The sequence below is a fragment of the Heterocephalus glaber genome, unplaced genomic scaffold (assembly GCF_053883595.1).
Source record: "Heterocephalus glaber isolate CG9 unplaced genomic scaffold, H.glaber_assembly_v1.0 deba00001004, whole genome shotgun sequence".
Classification (NCBI taxonomy): Eukaryota; Metazoa; Chordata; class Mammalia; order Rodentia; family Bathyergidae; genus Heterocephalus; species Heterocephalus glaber.
The window spans coordinates 6,306,962-6,331,155 of record NW_028258179.1 but is presented as its reverse complement, the minus strand read 5'-3'; the positions used below and the strand labels follow the sequence as shown (position 1 = coordinate 6,331,155).

Below are 24,194 nucleotides of genomic sequence, written 5' to 3'. Positions count from 1 at the left end.
ACATCAAGCTCATGAACATTTGAACTGATAAATTATATCAAACAATTAAAGCAGAAAAAAGAAGGAACACTTCTCCCCTCATTTTAGGAAATCAACATTGTGCTAATCCTAAAACTGGATAAAGATATTAGAAGAAAAAAGTATGAACATAGATAGAAATTTGTTTAACAAAACAAAATATTGGAAGTCAGATCTGGCAGGATGTAGAAAGTGGTTTTGTTATAGGGATGGCAGTGTTGGTTCAGCATTGGAAGATCCACCCCCAAAAGTCATCATTTTAACAGAGGAAAGGAAAAAGCCATATAATCCTGTCACTAGTTGGAGAAAAAGTATTGGACTAAATTCTACAGCTGTTTGTGGTAAAAGCTATCAGGAGACTAGAAGTAGAACAGAACCTTCTCAACAGCTTAAAGACATGTACTCCATACTTTCAGTGAGAACGCCTTATATGAAGGGAGAAGATACAATGCTTTCTCCTTCAGGTAGGGAACAAGGGCAGATATGCTTACTCTTTTTCTGTCCATTAAACTTTGAAACCTAGTCCCCACCAAGATAGTCTGGCAATAAAATGACACAACTAGGATAGGATTGGCACGGCAGAAACAAAATCTTTGTATGTAGATGAAATGATCATCTACAGAGGAAATACTAAGAAATCTCTAGGAGCCCCTAGAACTTGTACTTGAATTTAGCAGGATTAGAAAACACAAGGTATATATAAAAATTCATGTCTGTGTATACTTGCTATAAATGAAGAACTGGATATTGAAATTTAAAAGTTATGTAGGAGTACAAAGGACCTAGAAAAGTTAAAAACAAAAACAAAAACAGTGTTGGAAAGCTACAGTAATTACTCTAAAGCTACAGTAATCAAGGCAGTGTTGGTGTAAGGAAAGACATATAGATCATTGGAATAAAACAGAGAATCTAGATATAGAACCAAACATATATGGCCCACTGAGTTTTAAAAGATTATTTAACATTAACATTTTATAGAATATAAACTCGACTCAAGAGCCGAGGAAGAGATAATGTTTTCAGCAAATGGCACTAGAACACCTGGTATCCATATATAAAAAAGTAAGCTCAACTCTTTATTTCCATACATGAAAATAACTTGAAGGGATCTATGAACCTAAATAAGAAAGCCTAAATGTATAAAATTTGAAGAAGAAATTATAAGAGAAAATGTTTATGAATTTAGGGTAGGCAAAAACTACCTAGGATACAAAAAACATGATGTATAAAAGAAAAAAATTGATAAATGAGATGCCATCAAAATTTAGAACTTTAAATGACATCATTAAAATGAAAAGTAGTCTTTCAACAGACTATATTTGCAATGCATATAACCTATGACCAGAATATATAAAGAATTCTTACAGCCCATTAATAGACAACCCAATTAAAAAGTAACATAAGAAGATGATAAAAAGCCAGTATAGCACAAGAAAAGGTGTGCAACTCTAGAATCAGAAAAATAGTAATCAGTACAATAACAAGATTGAATTATACCCTCATTAGGGAGATGAAGTTAAAAGTATTAAAAGCCTTGTCATGACTTTTTCTTTTTGTTGGATTCTCCCCCTTTGCATTTAATTTGTCATGCCCAATGGATTCATTCTGCTGGGTTTCCTGGGGTTGTAATCCTCATCGTCTTTTCCTAGGGTATTTTTAAAAATTTTTTGGAGTGCCAGTTTGGTATTCACAAAGTTCCTAAGGTGCTCTTTGTCATGAAAGCATCTTATTTCTCCATCCATTTTGAAAGATAGTTTTGCAGGGTACATCAATCTGGGTTGGAGGCTGTTTTCCTTTAGGGCTTGAAATATATCACTCCAAGCTCTTCTTGCCTTGAGAGTTTGCATTGAGAAGTCTGCTGTGATTCTGATATACTTTCCTTTGTGAGTGATTTGTTTCTTTTCTCTCACTGCTTGTAGAATTTTGTTCTTCTTTTAGATTTCTGCAATCCTAACTATTATATGCCTATGTGTAGATTTTTTTTTTGATCAAGGCTATTTGGAGTCCTATATGCCTCACTTATCTGTATGTCAAGTTCTTTTCCCCTCCTTGGGAAGTTTTCTCCCATCACTTCTGTGAAGAGTTTATGTCATCTGCACTCTCTCCTCTTTCTTCATTGACTCCAAGCAGTCTTATGTTATTCTTCTTTGCATCATCTAGCAGCTGCTGGATTGATTTCTCATGTTCCCTTACAATTTTAAATCAATTTTTCTTTTCCTCCTCACTAATTGCAATCTTACCTTCTATATGTGAAACTCTATCCTCACATTGGTTCATTCTGCTCTGCAGACTTTCGATGGAGTTTTTAATCTCCTGGAAATATGCTTTATGGATTCCATTTGTTTCCTATGTTGGGATTCCATCATGTTCCTCAGATCCTCTATTTTTTTATCTGTGTCCTCTCTGGATTTATTAATCATGTCTTGCACCATGAGCACAATCTGCTGTTATCTGAGTAATTATTTCTGATTTCATTTTTCCCAGATCCTCTTTTGTTGCCAGTTCAGAGAGTCCAGGTGGTTGAGTATCAGATTGTTCCATCTTGTTTCCCTTTGGGGTTGCTGTAGGTGATCCGGAAGTCTGTTTTTGAGGCTTGTTTATGTGTCTTCTCATTTCCATGGTGGGGGGTGCTTCTGGTGCCCAGCCAGCTCACCTTCTCTGCCCTAGGAGTGTGGGATGGTGGTGGGGTAGCTTCCTTCCAGGTGCTGGGGTCCGCTCACCTTCCCTGCCCTAGGAGCATGGGATGGCAGCTGTCAGATTTCTTGAAATGCAAAAACCGAAACCATTTCTAAAACCTGCTGAATTGGACTTCATGAAAATGTAAAGCTTTTCCTTTTGGAAGACAGTGCTTTTTAAAAATAAAAACGACATTAAGCCACACAACTGAAGAATACATTGGCAAACTATATTTGAAAAAGGACCTATATTAAGCATATACAGGTGGGGATTGAGCTCAGTGGCACTGTGCCTGCCTGCTTTGGAAAACAGTTTGGCTTTCTCCTGTAGGGTCACACACATACCCACCATAACGATCTAGCAATCTGACTTCCAAGTAGGATTTAACCAAGCAAAAGGAAATGTATATCCTCAGAAACACTTTACTCAGATATTCATCGGGTTCATTCATAACAGTCATAAACTGGAGACAACCTTCATGCCCATTAACAAGCAGGTGGATAAGCAAACAGTGATACAGCCACCCAATATGATAGTGCCCAGAAATGAAAAGGTGCTTGTGCACTGAAGTTCTGCAAGGAAGCTACGTTGGTATGAAAGAGCATCTAGGCTGTTTGCCCTTCAGTGACTGGAGCAGATGACTGAGGGAGCTGGAGCATTGCAGATTAAGAAGCCAAAGTTATCCCAGGCTACTGTGAGTGCCTTTTCCTATCCACCCCTGTATCTGACCTAGATACAGCTCTTGGAAGGAATACTAAGGCTAGCAGACCTCTGGCCTTATCACCATAAAGCTAAGCATGTGATGACATCTGAATCCTGTAAAAAATTTCTCCATTCAACATCTGAATCTTGCAGAAGAGATTTCCCCAGCCCTTGGGGCTCACCCCCATGATGACCCAATCACCTGCTTTAGTGTGTGCAAAATCTAATATAACCTCTTCCACAGATAACCCTGTCATCCCAGGTAACTGCGTTTCTGTGTCTGAGTATGCCACTCATGCTTAGCTCAGAATGAACTATCTTTTCCTTTTCTAATTATTCTACATCAACTCATGAAATAGCAAACATCCAGTGACACAGGTGACTCCAAAGATGACACACCGAGCAACAGAAACATGAAATCCGATTCTATCCAGATAGAACGCTGGACAAAGCATGTCTTCTCCAGTTGCAGAAACCAGAGCAGCAGTTGCCTAAGGCAGAAGGGGGGACAGCAGATGCAATGACAGAGACAGGACAGAGAGAAGACAATGGGTAATGAGGTGGCCCATTTCCTGAGTGTGGTGGTGATGACACAGGGACGTGAAATTCTAAGTCAGACATGCATGATCAAGATGGTACATTTATTGCGTATAAAAAATATTTCCAGAATGTTGGTTTAATAACACAAATTCTGAACAGATAGTAAAGTTCCTAAAGAATAAATCTGTCCTGAGCTGATAAAGTACAAAAATCTACCATATAATAAGCTACATATTTCAAGAAACATTCATGGAAAAAAGAACTATATATAGTAACATTTCTTTCACATCCTATAGTACTGTTGAAGTTCAACTTTAAATTAAATAGTACTTACATATATCAAAACAGAAAAAATATCTAAAAGTAAATGAGAAGCAAAAATTGCAAATTCAAAATGTTTGTAAGACACAAAACAAACACTTTTTTTAAAAGACTGACAAATCAGCCTTTCTCCAGGGCATCCTTATTGAATTTCTACCCGTGTTTTGTTAAAACAAACTCACATTAGGACATACATGCTGCTATGTGATAAGAGGTTTATATAACAAAACTAGTAATGCAAAATCAGACATATAAATAGGAAACACCTTTAATTGGGCAAATTCACAGTGAGAAGAAATCATTTCCTGGCTCACCCCACTGACCACCCCAGATTGTTAAGTATAGTTCAACTGAGAATCCACTGCCAGCTTAGGACCGAAATGCAGTGTCACCCCAGTAAAGCAGCATGTTCTCAGCATCTTCTTAGCATCAGTGATTAGTTCAGAGATGGGCCTGTGATTTAGCTGGAATCAGTGATGTGGAAGGACTTTGAATAAGGATCTTGGGAAGAGACTCAGGCTATAGTTCCTGCTCTCCAACTGGAATGGTGCACAGGCAAACCCAAACAGGAGCATGCATGTACTTAGCCAGCATTGCCCTGCAGAGATAAACTGGATCTCTTAAAACCCTGCCTATCTATAAATAATCAAGTTGCTTTGCTTTGCTTTGCCTTGCATGAGTGCTCTGCCACACCATACTCATACTCGGGCAGCTGAGTTTGCACAGTCTCCTGCTAGTTCTAGGAATAGCAGCAAAACTTAACCAGGTGTTCCAATTCCTGCTATGGAATTGGTTACCAGTGCATGGTATTTGCCTCCCAGGGACTGATATCAGTACATGGTATTCTGCTTCACAGTCATTACGAGCTCTGAGATTCCACAACTCTATGACTTGTCAGAGATGGGGGGAGGGGGATAGAGGGTGGACCTGATTCTAAGACAGAGACAGGGCAGAAAAATGAATTCTCATCACATCTTTGAGTTCACCTCTCATCTCCACTTCCATGTAAGACTCCTTGAGAAACCACGAGAATCTTGCCACACTGCTCTAGAGACCTCAGCACCTGAGTCCCTGGACACCCTCTTGTACCCAGCCCAGGATGAGGCTTCAATGGTCCTGTGTTCTGACTAAGTCTGCTGCAGCTGAGAAACCATGTGGAGCTTGAAGGGCAAATGCACTTGGCCACTGCTCCTATGCAATGGCTCAGAGAGGAAGGACTGCCCTCCACAGTTGCTGGATTAAACAGTCTCATCGGACACTGTGTCCATAGCACATAGCATAGAGGCACATCCTTGAGGCTGAGCACTGCAGCAGCCTGGGTTCCCTTGTTTTCCCAGGTCTCCCTTTCCCCTGGTTGGGGGCAGCTTGGAGGAGCACCCACACCTTTAGAAGGGCCTTGCACTTTGTTTATACTCTGCTGCTACTGCCCTAAAATTCTTAATAGCTTTTGAACAAGAATCCCTTCATTTTTATTTTGCCCTGGGGAACACAAATTATATAGATGGTCTGTTATAGACCCTCCTGCTCAGGGCATTCAAAGTACCAATGTAATGATGAATTTCTTTAAAAGAGTTGTGAATATTGTCTCGCAATGTGATTTGAGTGAAGACCTTCAGTTTTCTGCATCAACTCACCTTTCTCTTTCTTAAAATCTCCCAGGCCCACAAACCATTGCTTTCTCTTATCACAAGCAACATCACGGACTTCTCTTCACAGCTGAAGGAAAAAATCCCCACTCCAGACTCTTAAAAGCACTTATTAACCATTAAATTTGCCTAATGTCCATCAGCTAAAAATATATAGAGTACTGAGGGATAAGCTCAGAGCCAGGTTATTTTCTAAGAGTATCATTCTCAAGACACAACCAAAACAAAGCCAAAACTCTTATGAGGAGAATCCAACATACACCCAAACCCGGAGAATCCACTGTTAGCATACTCAAAAGAAAAACCAAAGGAAGTGCTTCAGCTAGAAAGCAAGCAATCCATGCAGTAACTTTCAACCCACCCACAAAAACAAGAAGCAGAGATCACCATGGCCCACTAGGTGGCAGCAGGGAGGCAGAGAGGCAGGGAGGCTCTCTTGAAGTGCATGCAGAAATCAGGCACAGCACCTGGAAGCACTGGCTGGACCCAAACTCAGCATCCCGGGATTCTAGAGGGGAAGCCAGACAGCGCCACCCCTCCCACCCCTGGCCTGGTGCACACACCATCATGGGAGAGACACACACTGAGGGAGGGCACCAGGACTCATCGTCCCAACCCTTCTGAGCTCTACACAGTGAGGGAGATAGTTCACAAGTGGCCTTGGGGAGGTGGAAAACAGGCCTGTGGTTCTTAGGACCCAGATCTGACCACAGAAAAGGCTGTGGCCCTGGGCCTGTCCAAGAGAGCAGCATCTGCAAATGGCCCCAGGAGAGAAGGGCCCAGACTGACCTGGGAGTGAGGATTCACCCCTTGCTCTCCCAACATTCTAACACCACCAGGGCCATGCCCTGGTACATCTCTACCCACCACACCAGGAGGACCTGGGGCTCCACACCCAGCCATCTGGTCTTTGACAAAGGACTCAAAAACACAGGCTGGAGGCCCTGAGTCATGCAGAAGACACCAAATCAACCCGCTGCAGACAGGCAGCCACCTGGTTAAACACTACGAAGACGCAGAGGACACCAGACCACCAGACCAAGGTACTGAGTCCCACTGTTCCCGGCCCAGAGGTAGGGGCTTCTGAGCCATCGTCCCACTGCTCCTGGTCCAGAGGAAGGGACTTCCTGGTCACCATCCCTCCCGCTGCTCCCAGCCCAGAGGAAAGGGCTTTTGGGCCACCTTCTGTCCCACTGCTCCTGGCCCAGAGGAAGGGTCTTCAAGGCCACCATCCCTCCCACCACTCCCGGCCCAGAGGGAGGGGCTTCTGAGCCACCATCCCACTGCTCCTGGGCCAGTGGAAGGGGCTTCTGGGCCACCATCCCTCCCACTGCTCCCAGCCCACAGGAAAGGGCTTTTGAGTCACCATCCCTACCGCTACTCCCGGCCACTGTCCCACCTCACCCACCTCAGAGGAGGTAATCCGTGCAGGTGCTAACAGCCCTCCACCCCAATCGAAATGAGAAAACACATAAATAAGTCTCAAAACCACACTTCCAGATCACCTACAGAAACCACAAAGGGAAATGAGATGGACCATTCTGATACTCAACCACCTGGACCCACTGAAATGGCAACAAAAGGGGATCTGGAAAAAATGAAATCAGAAATTATTTCTCAGATAACAGGAGAAATTGTGCCCCTAGTGCAAGGCATGATTAATAAATCTAGAGAGGAGCTGAGGAACATGATGGAATCCCAACATAAGAAACAAATGGAATCCATAAGATAGATGCAAATAGATTTCCAGAACATGAAAAACTCCATTGAAAGTCTACCCAGCAGAATGAGCCAATGTGAGGACAGAATTTCAGATATAGAAGATAAGATTGGAATTAGTGACCAGAAAAGAAAAATTGCTTCAAAATTATAAGGGAACATGACAAATCAATCCACCAGCTGCTAGATGATGCAAAGAAGAATAACATAAGACTGACTGGGCTCAATGAAGAAACAGGACAGAGTGCAGATGACATAAAAAATCTCTTCATAGAAATAATGGCAGAAAACTTCCCAAGCAGGGGAAAAGAGCTTGACATACAAATAAGTGAGGCATATAGCACTCCAAATAACCTTGATCAAAAAAACAATCTACACATAGGCATGTAATTGTTAAGATTCCAGAAACACACCAGAAGAAAAAAGTTCTCCAAGCAGTCAGAGAAAAGAAACAAATCACATACAAAGGAAAGCCCATCAGAATCACAGCAGACTTCTCAACACAAACCATCAAGGCAAGAAGAGCTTAGAGTGACATATTCCAAGCCCTAAAAGAAAACAGCCTGCCTCCAACCCAGATTGATGTACCCTGCAAAACTATCTTTCAAAATGGATGGAGAAATAAGATGCTTTCATGACAAAGAACACCTTAGGAACTTCGTGAATACCAAACCAGCACTCCAAAGAATTTTACACAATATCCAAGGAACAGACATTGAGGATCACAACCCCAGGAAGCAAAGCAGAATGAACCCATCTGGCATGACAAGAAATTAAATGGAAAGGGGGAGAACCCAACAAAAAGAAAAAGTCATGGCAATGACAAGTCAATACATTTCAGTTATAGCCACCAATGTTAATGGTCTCAATTCACCAATCAAAAGAAATAGACTGGCAGAATGGGTCAAGAAGCAAAATCCAACAATATGCTGCATACAAGAAACACACTTCATTCAAAAGGAAACTCATACACTGAAAGTTAAAGGGTGGAAAACAATACTCCATGTGACAGGAACCCGAAAAAAAGCAGGAGTAGCTATCCTCTTGGTAGATCAAGTAGATTTCAAACTAACACTGACTAAGAGAGATGAAGAAGGACACTACATCCTTGTAAAGGGAAGAATCCAAGAGGAAGAGATGACAACCATAAATATCTATGCACCAAACACTAGTGCACCCAACTATATAAAACAAATACGAACGGACATGAAAAGTCATATATGCACTAATACAATTGTAGTGGGGGACCTCAACACCCCACTGTCACAAATAGATAGATCAACTACACTAAAAATAAGTAATGAAATACTAGAACTCAATCGAACTCTTGAACAAATGAACTTAACAGATGTTTACAGAGTGTTCCACCCCACAAAATCAGAATACACATTCTTCTCAGCTGCACATGGGTCATTCTCCAAAATAGACCACATACTCACACATAGAACATTTTTAAGTAAGCGCAAAGGAATTGAAGTTGTCCTCTGTATATTATCAGACCATAGTGCAATGAAATTGGAGATCCACAGCAAAAGAAACAAAAAATTTCATAAAGACGTGGAAATTGAAGAACACACTTCTGAATAACCAATGAGTCACAGAGGAAATTAAAGAAGAAATCAGACAGTTCCTTCAATTAAAAGACAATGACAATACAACATATCGGAATCTATGGGACACAATGAAAGCAGTCTTACGAGGGAAATTCATAGCAGTGAATACGCATATTAGGAAAACAGAAGGAACCTAATTAAACAACCTGATGCTGAACCTCAAGCTTCTAGAAAAAGAAGAGCAGGACAACCGCAAAGCTCATACAAGGGAGGAAATTATAAAGATCAGGGGAGAAATCAATGCAATGGAGACTAAGAGAATGATACAAAAAAAATCAGTGAAGCCAAGAGTTGGTTCTTCGAAAGAATCAACAAAATTGACAAACCTTTAGCCAACCTTGTCAGAAAAAGGAAAGAAAAGGCCCAAATCCATGCAATTAGGAAGGAAAAGGGTGAAATGACAACAGACCCAGCAGAAATCCAGAGGATCATCAATACCTACTTCCAGAACCTATATGCCAATAAGATGGACAACACAGAAGAAATGGACAGATTCCTAGATACATATGAATTACCAAAGTTGAACGAAGAAGACCTAAAAATTCTGAACAACCCAATATCAACCAATGAAATTGAAAATGTAATTAAAAACTTATCAACTAAGAAAAGCCCAGGCCCTGATGGCTTCACTGCTGCATTCTACAAGACATTTAGAGAGGAACTGCTGCCACTACTGTTTAAACTCTTCAATGAAATGGAAAGGGAAGCAATACTCCTAAATTCATTCCTGGAAGCAAGCATCACCTTGATCCCCAAAGCAGAGAAAGACCCAACTGAAAAAGAGAACTATAGGCCAATCTCACTAATGAACACAGATGCAAAAATCCTTAATAAGATACTGGCAAACAGAATGCAGAAGATCATCAAGAAGATCGTACACCCTGATCAAGTGGGATTCATCCCAGGGATGCAGGGATGGTTCAATATATGAAAATCAATCAATGTAATACACTATATCAATAGAGCCAAGGACAAAAACCATATGATTCTCTCCATGGACGCAGAAAAAGCATTTGATAAAATCCAACATGCATTTATGATAAAAACCCTACAAAAAATTGGAATAGATGGTCTCTACCTCAAACTGATAGAAGCCATCTATGAAAAACCAACAGCCAATATCATACTAAATGGTCAAAACCTGAAATCCTTCACACTAAAATCAGGAACAAGACAAGGATGTCCACTATCACCACTCTTGTTCAATATAGTTCTGGAAACATTAGCCATGGCAATTAGACAAGAGAAAGAAATAAAAGGAATAAAGATAGGTAATGAAGAAGTCAAATTGTCATTATTTGCAGATGACATGATACTCTATAGAGAAGACCCCAAGAACTCCACCAAAAGTCTTCTAGACTTCATAACCAAATTCAGTCAAGTAGCTGGTTACAAGGTCAACACACAAAAATCAATAGCTTTCCTCTACACGAATGACAGACTCACTGAGAAAGAAATAGGGCAAATAATTCCTTTCACAATAGCATCCAAAAAACTGAGATACCTAGGAATCATCCTAATGAAAGAAATGAAAGACCTCTTCTCTGAAAACTATGGCACTCTGAAAAGAGAGATTGAAGACGATATCAGAAAATGGACAGACATCCCCTGCTCCTGGGTAGGAAGGATTAATATAGTGAAAATGGCCATACTTCCAAAACTGCTATATAGATTTAATGCAATTCCAATGGAGATCCCAGCAGCATACTTCATAGACCTTGAGAAAACAATCCAAAAATTCATTTGGAACAAGAAGAGACCCAGAATAGCAAAAGCAATTCTAGGTAACAGAGACATGGCAGGGGTATCACAATCCCTAACCTGCAACTCTACTACAAAGCTACTGTGATAAAAACAGCATGGTACTGGCAAATAAAACAGACCTGAGGACCAGTGGAACAGATTAGAAGATGCAGAAACAACGCCAGACACACTCAGCCATCTCATCTTTGACAAAGGAGCCAAACACCCTCACTGGAGGAAAGATAGCCTCTTTAATAAATGGTGCTGGAAAAATTGGGCTTCAACTTGCCAAAGATTAAAACTAGACCTATATCTCTCACCATGCACTAAACTAAAATCAAAATGGATTAAAGATCTAAAAATTAAAATAGAAACTATGAACCAGGTGGAATAGAGATTAGTTAGAACCCTTGAAGACATCAGTGTAGGAAAAGATTTTATGAACAAAACCTCAGTTGCCCATGAACTAGCACAAACAATCAACAAGTGGGATCTCTTCTTATTAAAAGGCTTCTGCACAGCAAGAGAAACCACCAGCAGTGTGAAGAGACAACCCACAATGTGGGAAACAATCTTCACCTGCTCTTCCTCAGACAAAGGTCTACTATCTTGAATCTATAAAGAATTTAAAAAGATCAGACCTCCCAAATTTAAAGACCCAATCCAAAAATGGGCATCTGAAATGAACAGACATTTCTCAGACAAAGAAGTAGAAATAGCAAATAAATACATGAAAAAATGTTCAACATCACTGGTCATTCAAGAGATGCAAATGAAAACAACGCTGAGATTCCACCTCACTCCAGAAAGAATGGCTGCTATCATGAAATCAACCAAAAACAAATGCTGGCGGGGCTGTGAGGAAAGAGGAACCCTGCTCCACTGCTGGTGGGAGTGTAGACTGGTGCAACCACTGTGGAAATCAGTATGGAGTTACCTCAAAGAACTAGGACCAGAAGTCCCGTTTGACCCTGCTATTCCACTGCTGGGGATCTTCCCCAAAGAATTAAAAGAATCATACCACAGTGATATATGTGCACCCATGTTCATAGCAGCGCAGTTTGTAATAGCTAATACTTGGAAACAGCCCAAATTCCCATCAACTGCAGACTGGATCAAGAAAATGTGGTTTTTTTATATAATGGAGTACTGCTCAGCCATAAAAAATGAGAAATTAGAGACATTTATGGCTAAGTGGATGCACATTAAGGCGACACTCTTAAGTGAAATAAATAGGACACACATGTGTAAATACCGAATAGTTTCTCTGGTGTGAGAAACTGCAAGTGTAAATAAGGACTAAATGTATACTAGGTAATGTGAAATAGGAAGAAAAGGGGCAAAGGGGAAGGAAGTGGGAGGGCTAGGGGAAAGGATAGAAGGGAATGTGATTAATATGAGAAAATGGAAAAATAGGAACAAAATCTTTGTAAATAGGGAGGACTGGAGGGGTTGAAGGGAGGGCTGGGCAAGGGTGAAAATTAAGAACCAAGGGAGACTATGTAAAGGTGCAAATTTCCACTGATGAATGTCATTATATTGTATACCTAAAATGTACCAATGATTAGAATGAATAATCGATAATTCAAAACAGGAAGAAAAGGTCCAAAGGGGTAGGGGTAGTGGGAGGGGCAGGGGAGAGGAAAAAAGGGAAAGGAAAAATGCTGAGAAATGGAAAAAATGGAAATAAAGTCTTTGTAAACAGGGAAGGGTGGAGGGGATGAAGGGAGGGCTAGGAATGGGGAAAAAAATAAGAACCAAGATGCATTATGTAAAGGTACAATTCCCAATGAGAAATGTAATTGTGTTGTATACCTACACTATACCAATAAAAGAATTTAATATGAAAAAAAAAACAGGCTGGAAAAAAACCCAGCCTCTTCATCAATGGTGCTGGAGAACTGGTCATCCACATGCAGAAGACTGAATCTAGACCCATATCTCTCACCATGTCCTAAACTAAGATTAAAATAGTTCCACGACCTAGAAATGAAAATCAGACCCACTTAATCTGCTGGAAAATAAAATCGGTAAAACTCCTGAAGACATAGGCATAGGCAAAGATGCCCTGAACAGAACCCCAAGGGTATAAGAAAAAAACATTAGAAATCAACAAATGAGATCGTATCAAATTAAATAGCTACACAGAAAAGGTAACAACCAACAGAGTGAAGACAACCTACAGAATGAGAAAACATTTTTTCCCAGCTCCTCCTTGTACAGAGAGTTAATATCTAGAATATGTAAAGAACTCAAGAAAATTAGACTCCTTCAAATAAAAGACCTAATAAAAATGTCATTAAAATGAACAGACACTTCTCACAAGGAGTATAAATGGCCAATAAATACATAAAAAATAGTCAACATCTTTGGCCACTGGAGAAATGCAAATTAAAACAACTCTGAAATTCCATCCTTCTGCAGAAAGAATGGCCATCATCAAGAAATCAAATAATAACAAATGCTGGCTAGGCTATGAGAAAAAAGGAATCCTTCTGGATTATCAGTGGGAATGTAAACTAGTCCAACTACTATGAAGATTCCTCCAAAGACTACAATTAAAATTTCCATTTGACCCAGCTAGTCCTCTTCAAGTTATCTTCCTGAAAGAATTAATGACATCATTTGCAGAGATACATTCATATAGCAGCACAATTCACAATAGCTAAATCTTGGAACTGGCCTATAAGTCCATCAACAGATGAATACATAAAAAATGTCATATATATATATATATATATATATATGTATATACACACACACACACACACAATGAAATACTACTCAGACATAACAGACATAAAGAAGGGTAAATCTGAGTTTCTGGTACAAAAATGGCTGCACTATGAGATCATAATGATAAGTGAAATGAACCAGACACACAAATATCATATGCTTTATCTTACATGAGAACTCCAAGTGTAAATAATATAAAGTGCAAGGAAATAGGAAGATAGGTCCTTTATTGATCGAGAATAGAATGGAGAGTCTAAAAATAAACCCTTACATTTATAGTCCAATGATGTTTTGCATTCCTTTTAAGAAAATTCAAAGGGGAAAGAATCATCTTTTCAATAAATGGTGTTGAGACCACTGACTATCAATATGGGAAGAAAAAATAACAGGATTGAGAAAAAAGTTAGACCCTTAACTTGTACCCTACACAAAATTTACTCAAAATGGTTTACAGACCTAAGTATAAGGGCCAAACCTACAATTCTGAGGAGAAAACATAGGTAAAATCTCTTGATCTTTAGTTGGCAATGATTTTTTTTAAATATGACACCAAAGGCGTAGGTGCTATAAGCAAATGATCAGTTATACTTGATCTAAATTTAAAACTTTGTGCTTAAAGATACCATCAATAAAGTGAAAAGAAAACCCACCAAATAGGAGAAAATAATATTATATTATATCATATCCATCAATCTATCTACCTACCTACCTATCAGATGAGGAACTTGTGTCTAGATTATATAAAGAACATTGACAACAAATAAAAAAGAACTAAGATATGCTGAGGACTAGAGTAGATCTTTCTCCAAAGAATCAGCTAAACAAGTGCCCAATAAGTATATGAAAAGGTGCGGAACATCAATAATCTTCCAGGGAAGGAACATAAAACCATGAGAAAGCACTTAAAACCTAGGAGGATGAGAGAGAAGGGAGGATGGAAGTTATATACATAGGCGGAAATGTCACAGTGAAACCCATTGGTACAATCTAATGTGTTAATAATTATAACAAAAAATGGAAAATAACAAATATTGGCAAAGATGTGAGGAAATGGGAATCCTCATACATTGCTGGTGGAAGAATAAAATGGTGTAACCACTGTGAAAAACACTTTGTTGGTTTCTCACTAATTTGGACATAGAACTACTATACAATCTCATAGTTCCCTTCCTGAACATCCAGTCAAACAATTCAGAACATATTCAAACAAAAACTTGCGCAAAAATGATCCAGGCAACACTACTCACAATAGCAAAAAAGAAAAAAATCAATACCCATCAACTAATGAGTAGATCCATAAACCACAGTGCATCCTTAGGCTGGAATATTATTTGACAATAAAGAGTCATGCCACAAATCAGCTGAACCATGAATATCTTATGCTAAAGGAAAAGAAATAGCCAGGATAGGCAAATCCATGGACACAGGAAGTGAATTAGTGGTTACCCTGGCCAGGGAAGAGCAGGTTATCAGGAGTGGAGGGATCATTGGTATGAGGTATATTTTGCAAGTGACTGAAAATGTTATAAAGTTGACAGTGCTGAAAGCACAAATCTGTAAATACAGAATCATAAACTGTAAACATTAAGTGAATGAATTGTCTGCATGTGAATTATATCTCAATAAAGTTGGCTTTTAAAATCCACTTAAAAGGAGAAAGTTCAAAAATACATAATTTTTTCTAAAATCCCTAAATCTCATTCTAACATTTTCTAAATATTTACTTAGGCAGGTTTCTGGTGTTTTAGATGTTCATATCCAATCCTTCTTAAAACCCCAAGTCATTCTATCACCTAGCACTCCTTAGATAATAACTTAATAACAGAAACATTGCTGCCAATACTTTCTTAGTCTAATAATCTTCAAATAAATCAGTCATAAAAAGGTGATTGTGAAATAAAAGTCAAACATTAAAGTCACTACTTACATTGACCTAGGTCATGGATTTGAAAAAGTGCCTGTTTAGAATGACTTGGCATTTTAACGGCTTAACTTTCCTAAGTGAGAGGATGCTTGTAAGCTACAAATCAAGGCTTTCATTTTTAATCTGTCTTCTCTTTTAAATCACTTACTGAAGTGAAGTCACATTCTATAAAATTAAACTTGGGTGTATGTGGTGTCAAATATTAAACTTTGGGCCTGGATGGACAAGCAGAAAGGTACTGAGCTTCATGCTGGCCCCAAATCAGCTGTTGTAAGTAAAGAGTTTTGTGGCCTCTAGGACTTTCCACAGAGTTGTACAACGACCACTTTTATCGTGTTCCAAAACATTGCACTCACTTTGAAAACATGGGGGGGGGGGGTTCATAGTGTTGGAATGTTTTGATTATTTGACAAAAATACTCCAACAATGAAAAGCATGAGTCTGGTCACTTTGCTGAATCCCCAGTGACCAAGAGGAAGTGCACATGGCTGAGCCAGAATGTACTCCATAGTGACATGCTGGGGCTGCTGTTGTGACAAGGACAAGCCAGGGCACGGGTTCCTGGTGCTCAGAGAATAGATTCACACAGAGTAGATCTGGTTTTTCAATATGATGCAAAGAACTCTTTTTTTATTCCCACAAAATGCAGATGGTTAGTACCAGCATACCAAAAGTTACTCTTTTTTCTTATTCCAAGAAACATTTGGTATAAGGAGAAGAAATGTTTTCAAAAGGTAAAAATAAATGTTAAATAAGCAGATGACTTTTACAAAATATCAGCTTCTTACTTAACTTTTCCTGGCCTTCTCAGCTGTTTCAGGCCCCCACCTTCCTGGAATTGGTTCGATTATGCTCCTCCAAGCCCCCCAGTGTCACAGTAGCTACTGCCAGACACATTAACAGGTAACTCAGCCACTCATGAAAGAAGCATGGTGAGGGCCCCAGGGACCTGTTTGAGGCTTTCTCTCCATGGAAAATTGATGGAAAAGAGAAATTCTGGTATGAAACAGAGGAATTGCCTAAAGCCCTTCAAAGGTTTAAATATTTGAATTGAGGGAAGACAACCCTCAAGCATTTTTTATCACACACCGCTGATAAAAGTTGGAGGAGATACATATGTTTACACTGATTTAAACCTTAAGAAATTATGCCTGCTTCAAACACTGCATTCAAATGTGCAATATTTATGTTTTTATGTATCCATTAAAAATAAATTTAGAAATAACTCCTAGGTCATTATGTTCAAATGACTCTGGGCCCTATCTCACGAAGGCACATAGAAACACTTGCCTTAATGGTGCACACTTGTAATCCCAGCACTCTGGAATTGGGGCAGCAGGATTGCAGGTCTGAGCCCAGCTTAGGAAACTTAGCCATGCTCTGTCTCCTACAAAGGGAAGTGGGGTGGGGATATAGCTCAGTGTGAAGGCCCTGGGCTCAATCCCTAGTACCACAGCACAGAAAGACAGTGAGAAAGAGACAGAGGAGGAGGGGAGGAAGGGAAGAGAGGAGGAAGGGAGGAAGGAAGGAAGGAAGGAAGGAAGGAAGGAAGGAAGGAAGGAAGGCTGGCTTGCCTTAGGTCAACACATCTCCCCTGTAAAGCCAGATAGTAAATAACTAACTTTTGTGGGTTCCCTTTGTCCCTGTTACCCATTCCTTGTGTTGTTAACATCTCTATAAAACTATAAAGACTATGCTTAGCTCTGGGCCTAGTAAAAACAGGTGCCTGGGCAGATATGGCCCACTGGCTGTACCTGGCCTCTGGCTTAGGGCCCAGAAGAAAGTGTGGGGCAGAGGTGGGAGAAAGGGCGTTGGGCTTGGTCGAGCCTCCACCTCTGCTTGCACTGCAACATGACCAGGACCCATTTGATGAGTCAGTGGGTGTCTACAGAGTACCCAGCCAAGCATGGAGCCAAGCACAAGCCCTGTCTTTGTTCAAATGTCTTGTTGTCACCTCAGCCCCAGGACAACAGGCCCTGCTTCTCCCATTGTGGCACCCATCTCACCACTCCTCCTCAGACAACCTCTCCGGTAAGAGCCAGGTGCAGGAGCTGCATGAGCCAAGGAGACAGAGCCTAGAAGAGCATCTGCCCAGGAAGACATGGGGCGATCCAAGAGAAGTGACCCCGCCAACCTGAGACAAGGCTCCTGTCTTCTTGCAGCTGGTCCCTCCAATGAAGACCATGTTGGGCAGGACTGGCCTGGGGTACTCGAACACAAAGTCATATCTCAACAGCCACACAGGGTCCTTCTGAAATAAGGAGGGTAAGCGCACATCTCTCTTGAGGAGATCCGAGGCAAGGTCTTCATACCTTGAATAGAGACAGTGAAACAACAGGTTCTCCAAGAAACTAACCAGGAAGTTGACCACCCGTTGGGGAAAAGTCATGTGGTCGGAGAACTCTGTGTAGCATCTGGGGATGTAGGACACAGGGCTTGGGCTGTTGCTGAACACGTGCTCCAGGGAGCAGGGGAAGCCTCTAAAGAGATACACGGAGGGCAGCTGCAGGTATTCGGCCAGGATCACACCGCAGGGGAGCCCCGGGTCTGTGAACAGAGCATCGAACGTGCTGTCCTTGAGGAAGTTCAGGGTGTTTGAGTCCTTCAGGAGGCTCTGGCAGTTGAAGAACCACATGTCAATCACAACCATGTTTTTCCTGTACTCCATCAGAGCAGCGGTCACATATGCTCTCTCTGCAAACTGAAGGTTCCCAAATGAGCGGAAACGATCTTCCAGCTCCTCTTGGCTGTAGCTCACTGGGTAGATTTTTCTTGTGTAGTGCTTAGATTCTTTCAAAAGCAAATTGATTTCTGGCACCAGCACCACGATGTCATGCCCTCTGCCACTGAGATGCTCAAGTATATCCTTCATACTAAGCCAGTGGCTTCCATCCAAGGGGACAACCAGCAGCTTGTCACCTACAACCATGCCCCAAAGGACCAAGAAGAAAAGACCTGCAGAAACTCTCTGAAACGCAGGCAGAGGGCCAGTCATCCTGGAAGGAGTTAAAGCAACAGTAATGAATTCTTTGCATTCTCAAACACAGGGTCCTGGGGTTGTTTTCCTAAACCAACCAATGATTTTCAGACTTTGCCTACCTCTCCCTTGCTCTAGATCTTGCCCTTTGATATGAAGAAATGTACATTAATACTCAGCAAGATTTAAGCACACAGCTAATATGAATCAACCAGGCCTGTATCAGCTATCACTTGAGATCCTAAGATTCTTTTTCTCCTCATCTCTGCCAATCTGTTTCTCCTTCTCAAAGAGCCACTGCCATGCTTTGGGGAGCAACTTGAAGAGAGCCCTGGGGGGTCCAAGCATCCTTCTCTCCTGACCTGGATTCCTCATCATGTCCAAGAAAGAAAGCTGCCAATGCTTTACCTCTTTCTTGCTAACTTTACTCAGAATAGAAAGGAAGCATTGATTTCACAGGTGACAAATCCAAAGTCCAAAACAACCAATAGCATCACCGTGTCAAAATTCTGGTCCCCACATACCGGGTAGATGAAAAGTTTCACTGCAAGCAGCCCAAGAGCCCTGGTTGGGTTCACAATGACTTCTCCTCCCCCACTGACCTAGGTTAAGCCTCTGTTGTCTGGAGTCTTCTGTCACCTGCAGCTCCATCTAGCCCTTCTGGTAGATGTTCTTCTCTCACACCTTTCACTTCCACAGTGGCAGAGGAGAGCAGGACTCTGGAGGCAGCCACCCCTTCCCCCTGAGTGGCCTCCCTCCTCTGCATTCCAACTGCCACATCTGCTACATGAAGGTTACATCACTCCCTCCACCAGGGGCTCATGCAAGAATTATCTGAGCTAAGGGTCTGACCTGAAGTACAGCACAGGGCACAGTTCCCTCTGGCTCTGACCAAGCAAAGAAATGGAAGGGGATAGAAGAGGAGATAGAAAATTTAAAGTAGCAAAAATAAACAGTAGTAAGGCAGCAAAGTGGCATGGTCCTTGGACCTTTGGATTTGGAAAGCTAGATGTCACAGCAATTAAAAAGTGTCTGTGGCAACACAGAACAGACTGTGGGGCCCAGAAAATGCAAAAGTATTGTTTCACGGACCTAGAGGCCTGAGCCGAAGGCCCGGATGTTGATCCTTCTAAGCAAGGGAAAATCTGCTTCAGATCTTTGCCTTAGCTTCCGGTAGATGCTGCCAATTTCCGGTATACTTGGACATGTAGAAGCACCACCCCAGTCTCTGCCTCTATCATCACATGGTTCTCATTGTGTGTGTCTCTCTGGGTCCAAATTTCCCCATTTTTATAAAGACACCAGTCCTACTGGGTTAGGACCCACCCTACGCACCTCGCTTTAACTAGTTACATTTGTGAAGACTCCATGTCCAAGTAAGGTCACATTTTGGTGGGTGCAAGAGACACAGCTCAGCCCTTAGCATCCACTCATCATCTCCCAAAAACCCCAGCATGCTGCCGTGACCTCCTTTCATGCCTGAGGAACTGAGGCTGCTGCTCACGGGAAACATATTTCTTGTAACTTGCAGCTTCCAAAGAAAAAATAAAATGGGCTATTTCTAGGTCAGCTGGCCTCAAACTTTATGGTTCCGGGATTTCTTTACACTTGTCAAAAGGTAAAAAATTACAACAAATTTACTTTGAAGCTCTCCATTGGCTTTTATTTGTGACTCTAGAATTGGGTAGCATCTTGGTCCATAAAACAGAAAGAATGCAAGCTAGGCATGGTGGTGCATACCTGTAATCCCAGCGCTCTGAGGGGCTGAGGCAAGGGAATCCCAACTTTGATCCCTCACTGGGAAATTTAGAGATTTAGCAAGAGCCTGTCTCAAAATAAAAGTACAAAAAGGGCCGGGAATATAGCACAGTTAGAAGGCCCTGGTTTCAGTCCCTCGTGCCAGACACAAACAGACACACACACAAAACAAGAATGACTGCTCCATCAAGCTGACCTCAGGAAGCTGGTTTCATACTTAAAGAGGGTCAAGGAGGGCAGAAACAGAATGAAAGTAAATTGGTTGTTCCAAATTCACTTTTTCTCAAGAAAAGGGTACATTTTAGATATACATAATGATAGCATTCCTCATAGAGAATTTGTACCTGTATGTGATGTATTTTGCTTTTTCTTTTTTTTCATTCCATGCCTCCCTTCCCTTCAACTCCTCTTTCCCTCCTTATTTCCTAGGTATTTCATTTTGGGGGATGCTATCGTAAAAGCATTGTTTCCCTAATTTCTCGCTCAGTGAGTGTGTTATTTGTGTACAGGAAGGCCATTTATTTTTGAGTGTTGACTTTGTATCCAGCTACGCTACTGAATTTGGTTACTAAATGTAGAAGTCTTTTGGTGGAGTTTGGGGGTCTTCTGTGTAGAATATCATGTCACCCACAAATATGATAACTTACCTTCTTCCTTTCCTAGCCTTTTTCCTTTTCTTTCTTTCTCTTGTCTCCTTGCTCTGGGTAATGGCTCCAGAACTGTATTGGATGAGAGTGGTGAGAGTGAATGGACATCCTTGCCTTCTTCCTGATTTTAGAGCAAAAGCTTTCAGTTTTCTCCATTTACTATGACGTTGGCTGTTGGTTTGTGGTAGATGGCTTTTATCAGATTGAGATCAAGACCTTCTATTCCAGTTTTCTGTCGGGTTTTTATCATAAATCAGTGCTGGACTTCATCAAATGGTTTTTCTGCCTCTATTGAGATGACCATGTGGTTTTGGTCCTTGGTTCCATTAATGTAGTGTATTACATTATTGCTTTGCACGTGCTGAGCCATCCCTGCATCCCTGGGAGAAATCACACTTGGTCATGATTTATAATCTTCTTGATGATTTGCTGCATTCTGTTTGCCAGTGTCCTATTGAGGATTTTTGTATCTATGCTGATGAGGGAGATTGGCCTGTAGTTCTCTTTTTTGGTTGGATCCTTCTCTGGTTTTGCTATGGGTTAATGATTGCTTACAGGAATGCCTTTGGGAGCATTGCTTCCCTTTCAGTTAAGTTGCAGAATTTGAGAAGTAGTGGCATTAGTTCTTCTCAAAATTTCTTGTAGAATTCAGCAGTGAACCCATCAGGGCCTGGACTTCTTTGTTGGTAGGTTTTTAATTACATCTTCAATTTCATTGACTGGTATTGGTTTATTTAGAATTTATTTAGAATCTTCTTTTTTTTATGGTACCAGGGATCAAACTCAGGACCTTTCAGTTTCAAGGCAGGCCCGCTGCCACTGAGCTAAATCCCTGGCCCCTGTTTAGAATCTTCTTGATTCAGCTTTGGTAATTCATATGTCTCTGGGAATCTGACCATTTCTTCTGTGTTTTCCATCTTATTAGAATACAGGTTTTCGAAGTACGTATTGATGATTTTCCAGATTTCTGCAGGATCTGTTGTGATTTCACTCATCTCATTCTTAACTATATAGATTTGAGTCTTTTCATTCCTTTTTTGATAAGGTTGGATAAGTTTGTCCATTTTATTTATTCTTTCAAAGAACCAACTCTTTGATTCATTTATTCTTTGCATTGTTTTCTTAGTCTCTATTGCATTAATTCCTGCTCTGATCTTTATAATTTCCTCCTTCATATGAGCTTTGGGCTTGACTTGCTCTTCTTTTTCTAGCAGCTTGAAGTTGAACACTAGGTTGTTTATTTGTGCTCACTCTGTTTTTCTGTTATGAGAATTCACCACTATAAATTTCTCTTGTAGGACTGCTTTCACTGTGTCCCATAAATTCTGGTATGTTGTATTGGCATTATCATTATTTGTAGAAACTGTCTAATTATTTTTTAATTTTATCTGTAGCCCATTTGTAGTTCAGGATGATGTAATTCAATTTCTGTGTGTTTATGAAGTTTTTGTGGTTTCTTTGGCCACTGATTTCCAAGTTCATTGCACTATGGTCTGTTAATATGCACAGGATAATTTCAATTCCTCAGCATTTACTGAAGCATGTTCTATGAGCTAGTATATGATCTATTTTGGAGAAGGTTCTGTGTGCAGCTGAGAAGAATGTATAGTCTGATGTTCTGGGGTGGAACACCATGTAGACATCTACTAACTCTATTTATTCAAAAGTTTGGTTCAGTTCTGATATTTCTTTGTTAATTTTTTTGTCTGATATTTCTTTGTTGATTTATTTGTGACAATGGAGTATTGAGGTTACCCGTTGCAATTGTATTAGTGCTTATTTGGTTTTCCATGCCAATTAATATTTGTTTTATATAGTTGGGTGCACTGATAGTTGGGATACTAATTTGCCACCTCTAATCGTATGAACCATATTTGTGGTTATATAGCAAAATCTAAAACAAACCAGAAAATTGTACACAGTTAATATTCTCTCAATGTGGAGATTTTACCCTCAGAGGAGAAAACTTTAAAGGGATTAAGGGGAAATATAGAAAAACAGAAGAAGAGAAAGAGATTAGAGACAAGGCTTGAGGACAAAAGATTATGTGAACTTTGGGAAACTGATGCAGAACACAGAAGGGAAAGAGAGAAGGAAGAAAAAAACAAGAACAGGAAAGAACAACAACAAGAAAACTAGAAAGAAAAGTGCCCATCAAGTGGAAACTGGATAAAGAAGATGTGGTTTTTTTTATAAAATGGAGTACTACTCAGCCATAAAGAATAAAAAACTACAGTCATTTATAGCTAAATGGATGCATATAGAGGTCATACTCTTAAGTGAAATAAACAGGGCACACATGTGTAAATACCAAATAGTTTCACTAGTGTGAGAAACTGATAGTGTAAACAAGGGTTAAAATGATTGAAATGAATATTGGATAATTTGAAATAGGAAAAAAGGTCTAAAGATGAAGAGGTGAAGGGAGGGGAAGGGGAAAGGAAAGGTGGGAAAGGAAAAACTATGAGAAAAGAAAAAAAATGGAAATGAAATCTATGTAAATAGGGAAGGGTGGAGGGGGTAAAAGGTGCACAGGTAACGGGGAAAAACTAAGAAACAAGATGCATCATGTACAGGTACAAACACCCAATGATAAATGTAAATTAATTGTATACCTAAAATGTACCAATAAAAGAACTTAGAAAACAAAAAGAAAACTAGAAAGAATGTTCACACTCATATAAAAACAACAATCAAGAACAAAACAAAACAAAATAAAACAAAAAGTGGGGAAAAAAAGAAGAAAGGAAGAATGATGTCCACTTCAGGATGTGTCTCTGTGTAACTGGTAGACAGAGTGGGCAGACAGAGCCCACATCCGTGTTGATTCATCTCAGCAAGCCACCCACAGACTTGTGGTGGGGTAGTGGATAATCCCAGCAACCCTACACCTTCAGTTTTGCTGAAGTTCAGGCTGCTTTTTGCTGTGAAGCTGGAACCCAATTTGTTCAGTGTCACTTGCCACCTCTTCTGAATTGAAGCCTCTCTCTTCCTTCTCCTTGTGGGCTTCAATTCTCACTTTAGACCCTTGCTGAGTCCCAGGGACCCACTTCCCTCCTTCTTCTCTTCCTCATATTGCTATATGCCAGCATCTGAACACCAAATCTTGGAGACACTGTCTCTTTGCTGTTCACCACTCTTCATCTTCCCAGAAGTCTCCAATTTCACTTTACT

The 24,194-nt window shown here is 40.5% G+C and overlaps 1 protein-coding gene across 1 annotated transcript in view; it reads right to left on the bottom strand.

The window, feature by feature from the left end:
• LOC101726630 (UDP-glucuronosyltransferase 1A6-like) overlaps positions 1–24,194 on the bottom strand; it is a 58,928-nt gene that overhangs the window by 32,285 nt on the left and 2,449 nt on the right. Inside the window, exon 2 of the mRNA XM_087209468.1 lies at positions 17,773–18,634. Within this exon, the coding sequence (XP_087065594.1) occupies positions 17,773–18,633 (861 nt within the window). The 5' untranslated portion in view covers position 18,634. The remainder of the gene's footprint in view (positions 1–17,772; positions 18,635–24,194) is intronic.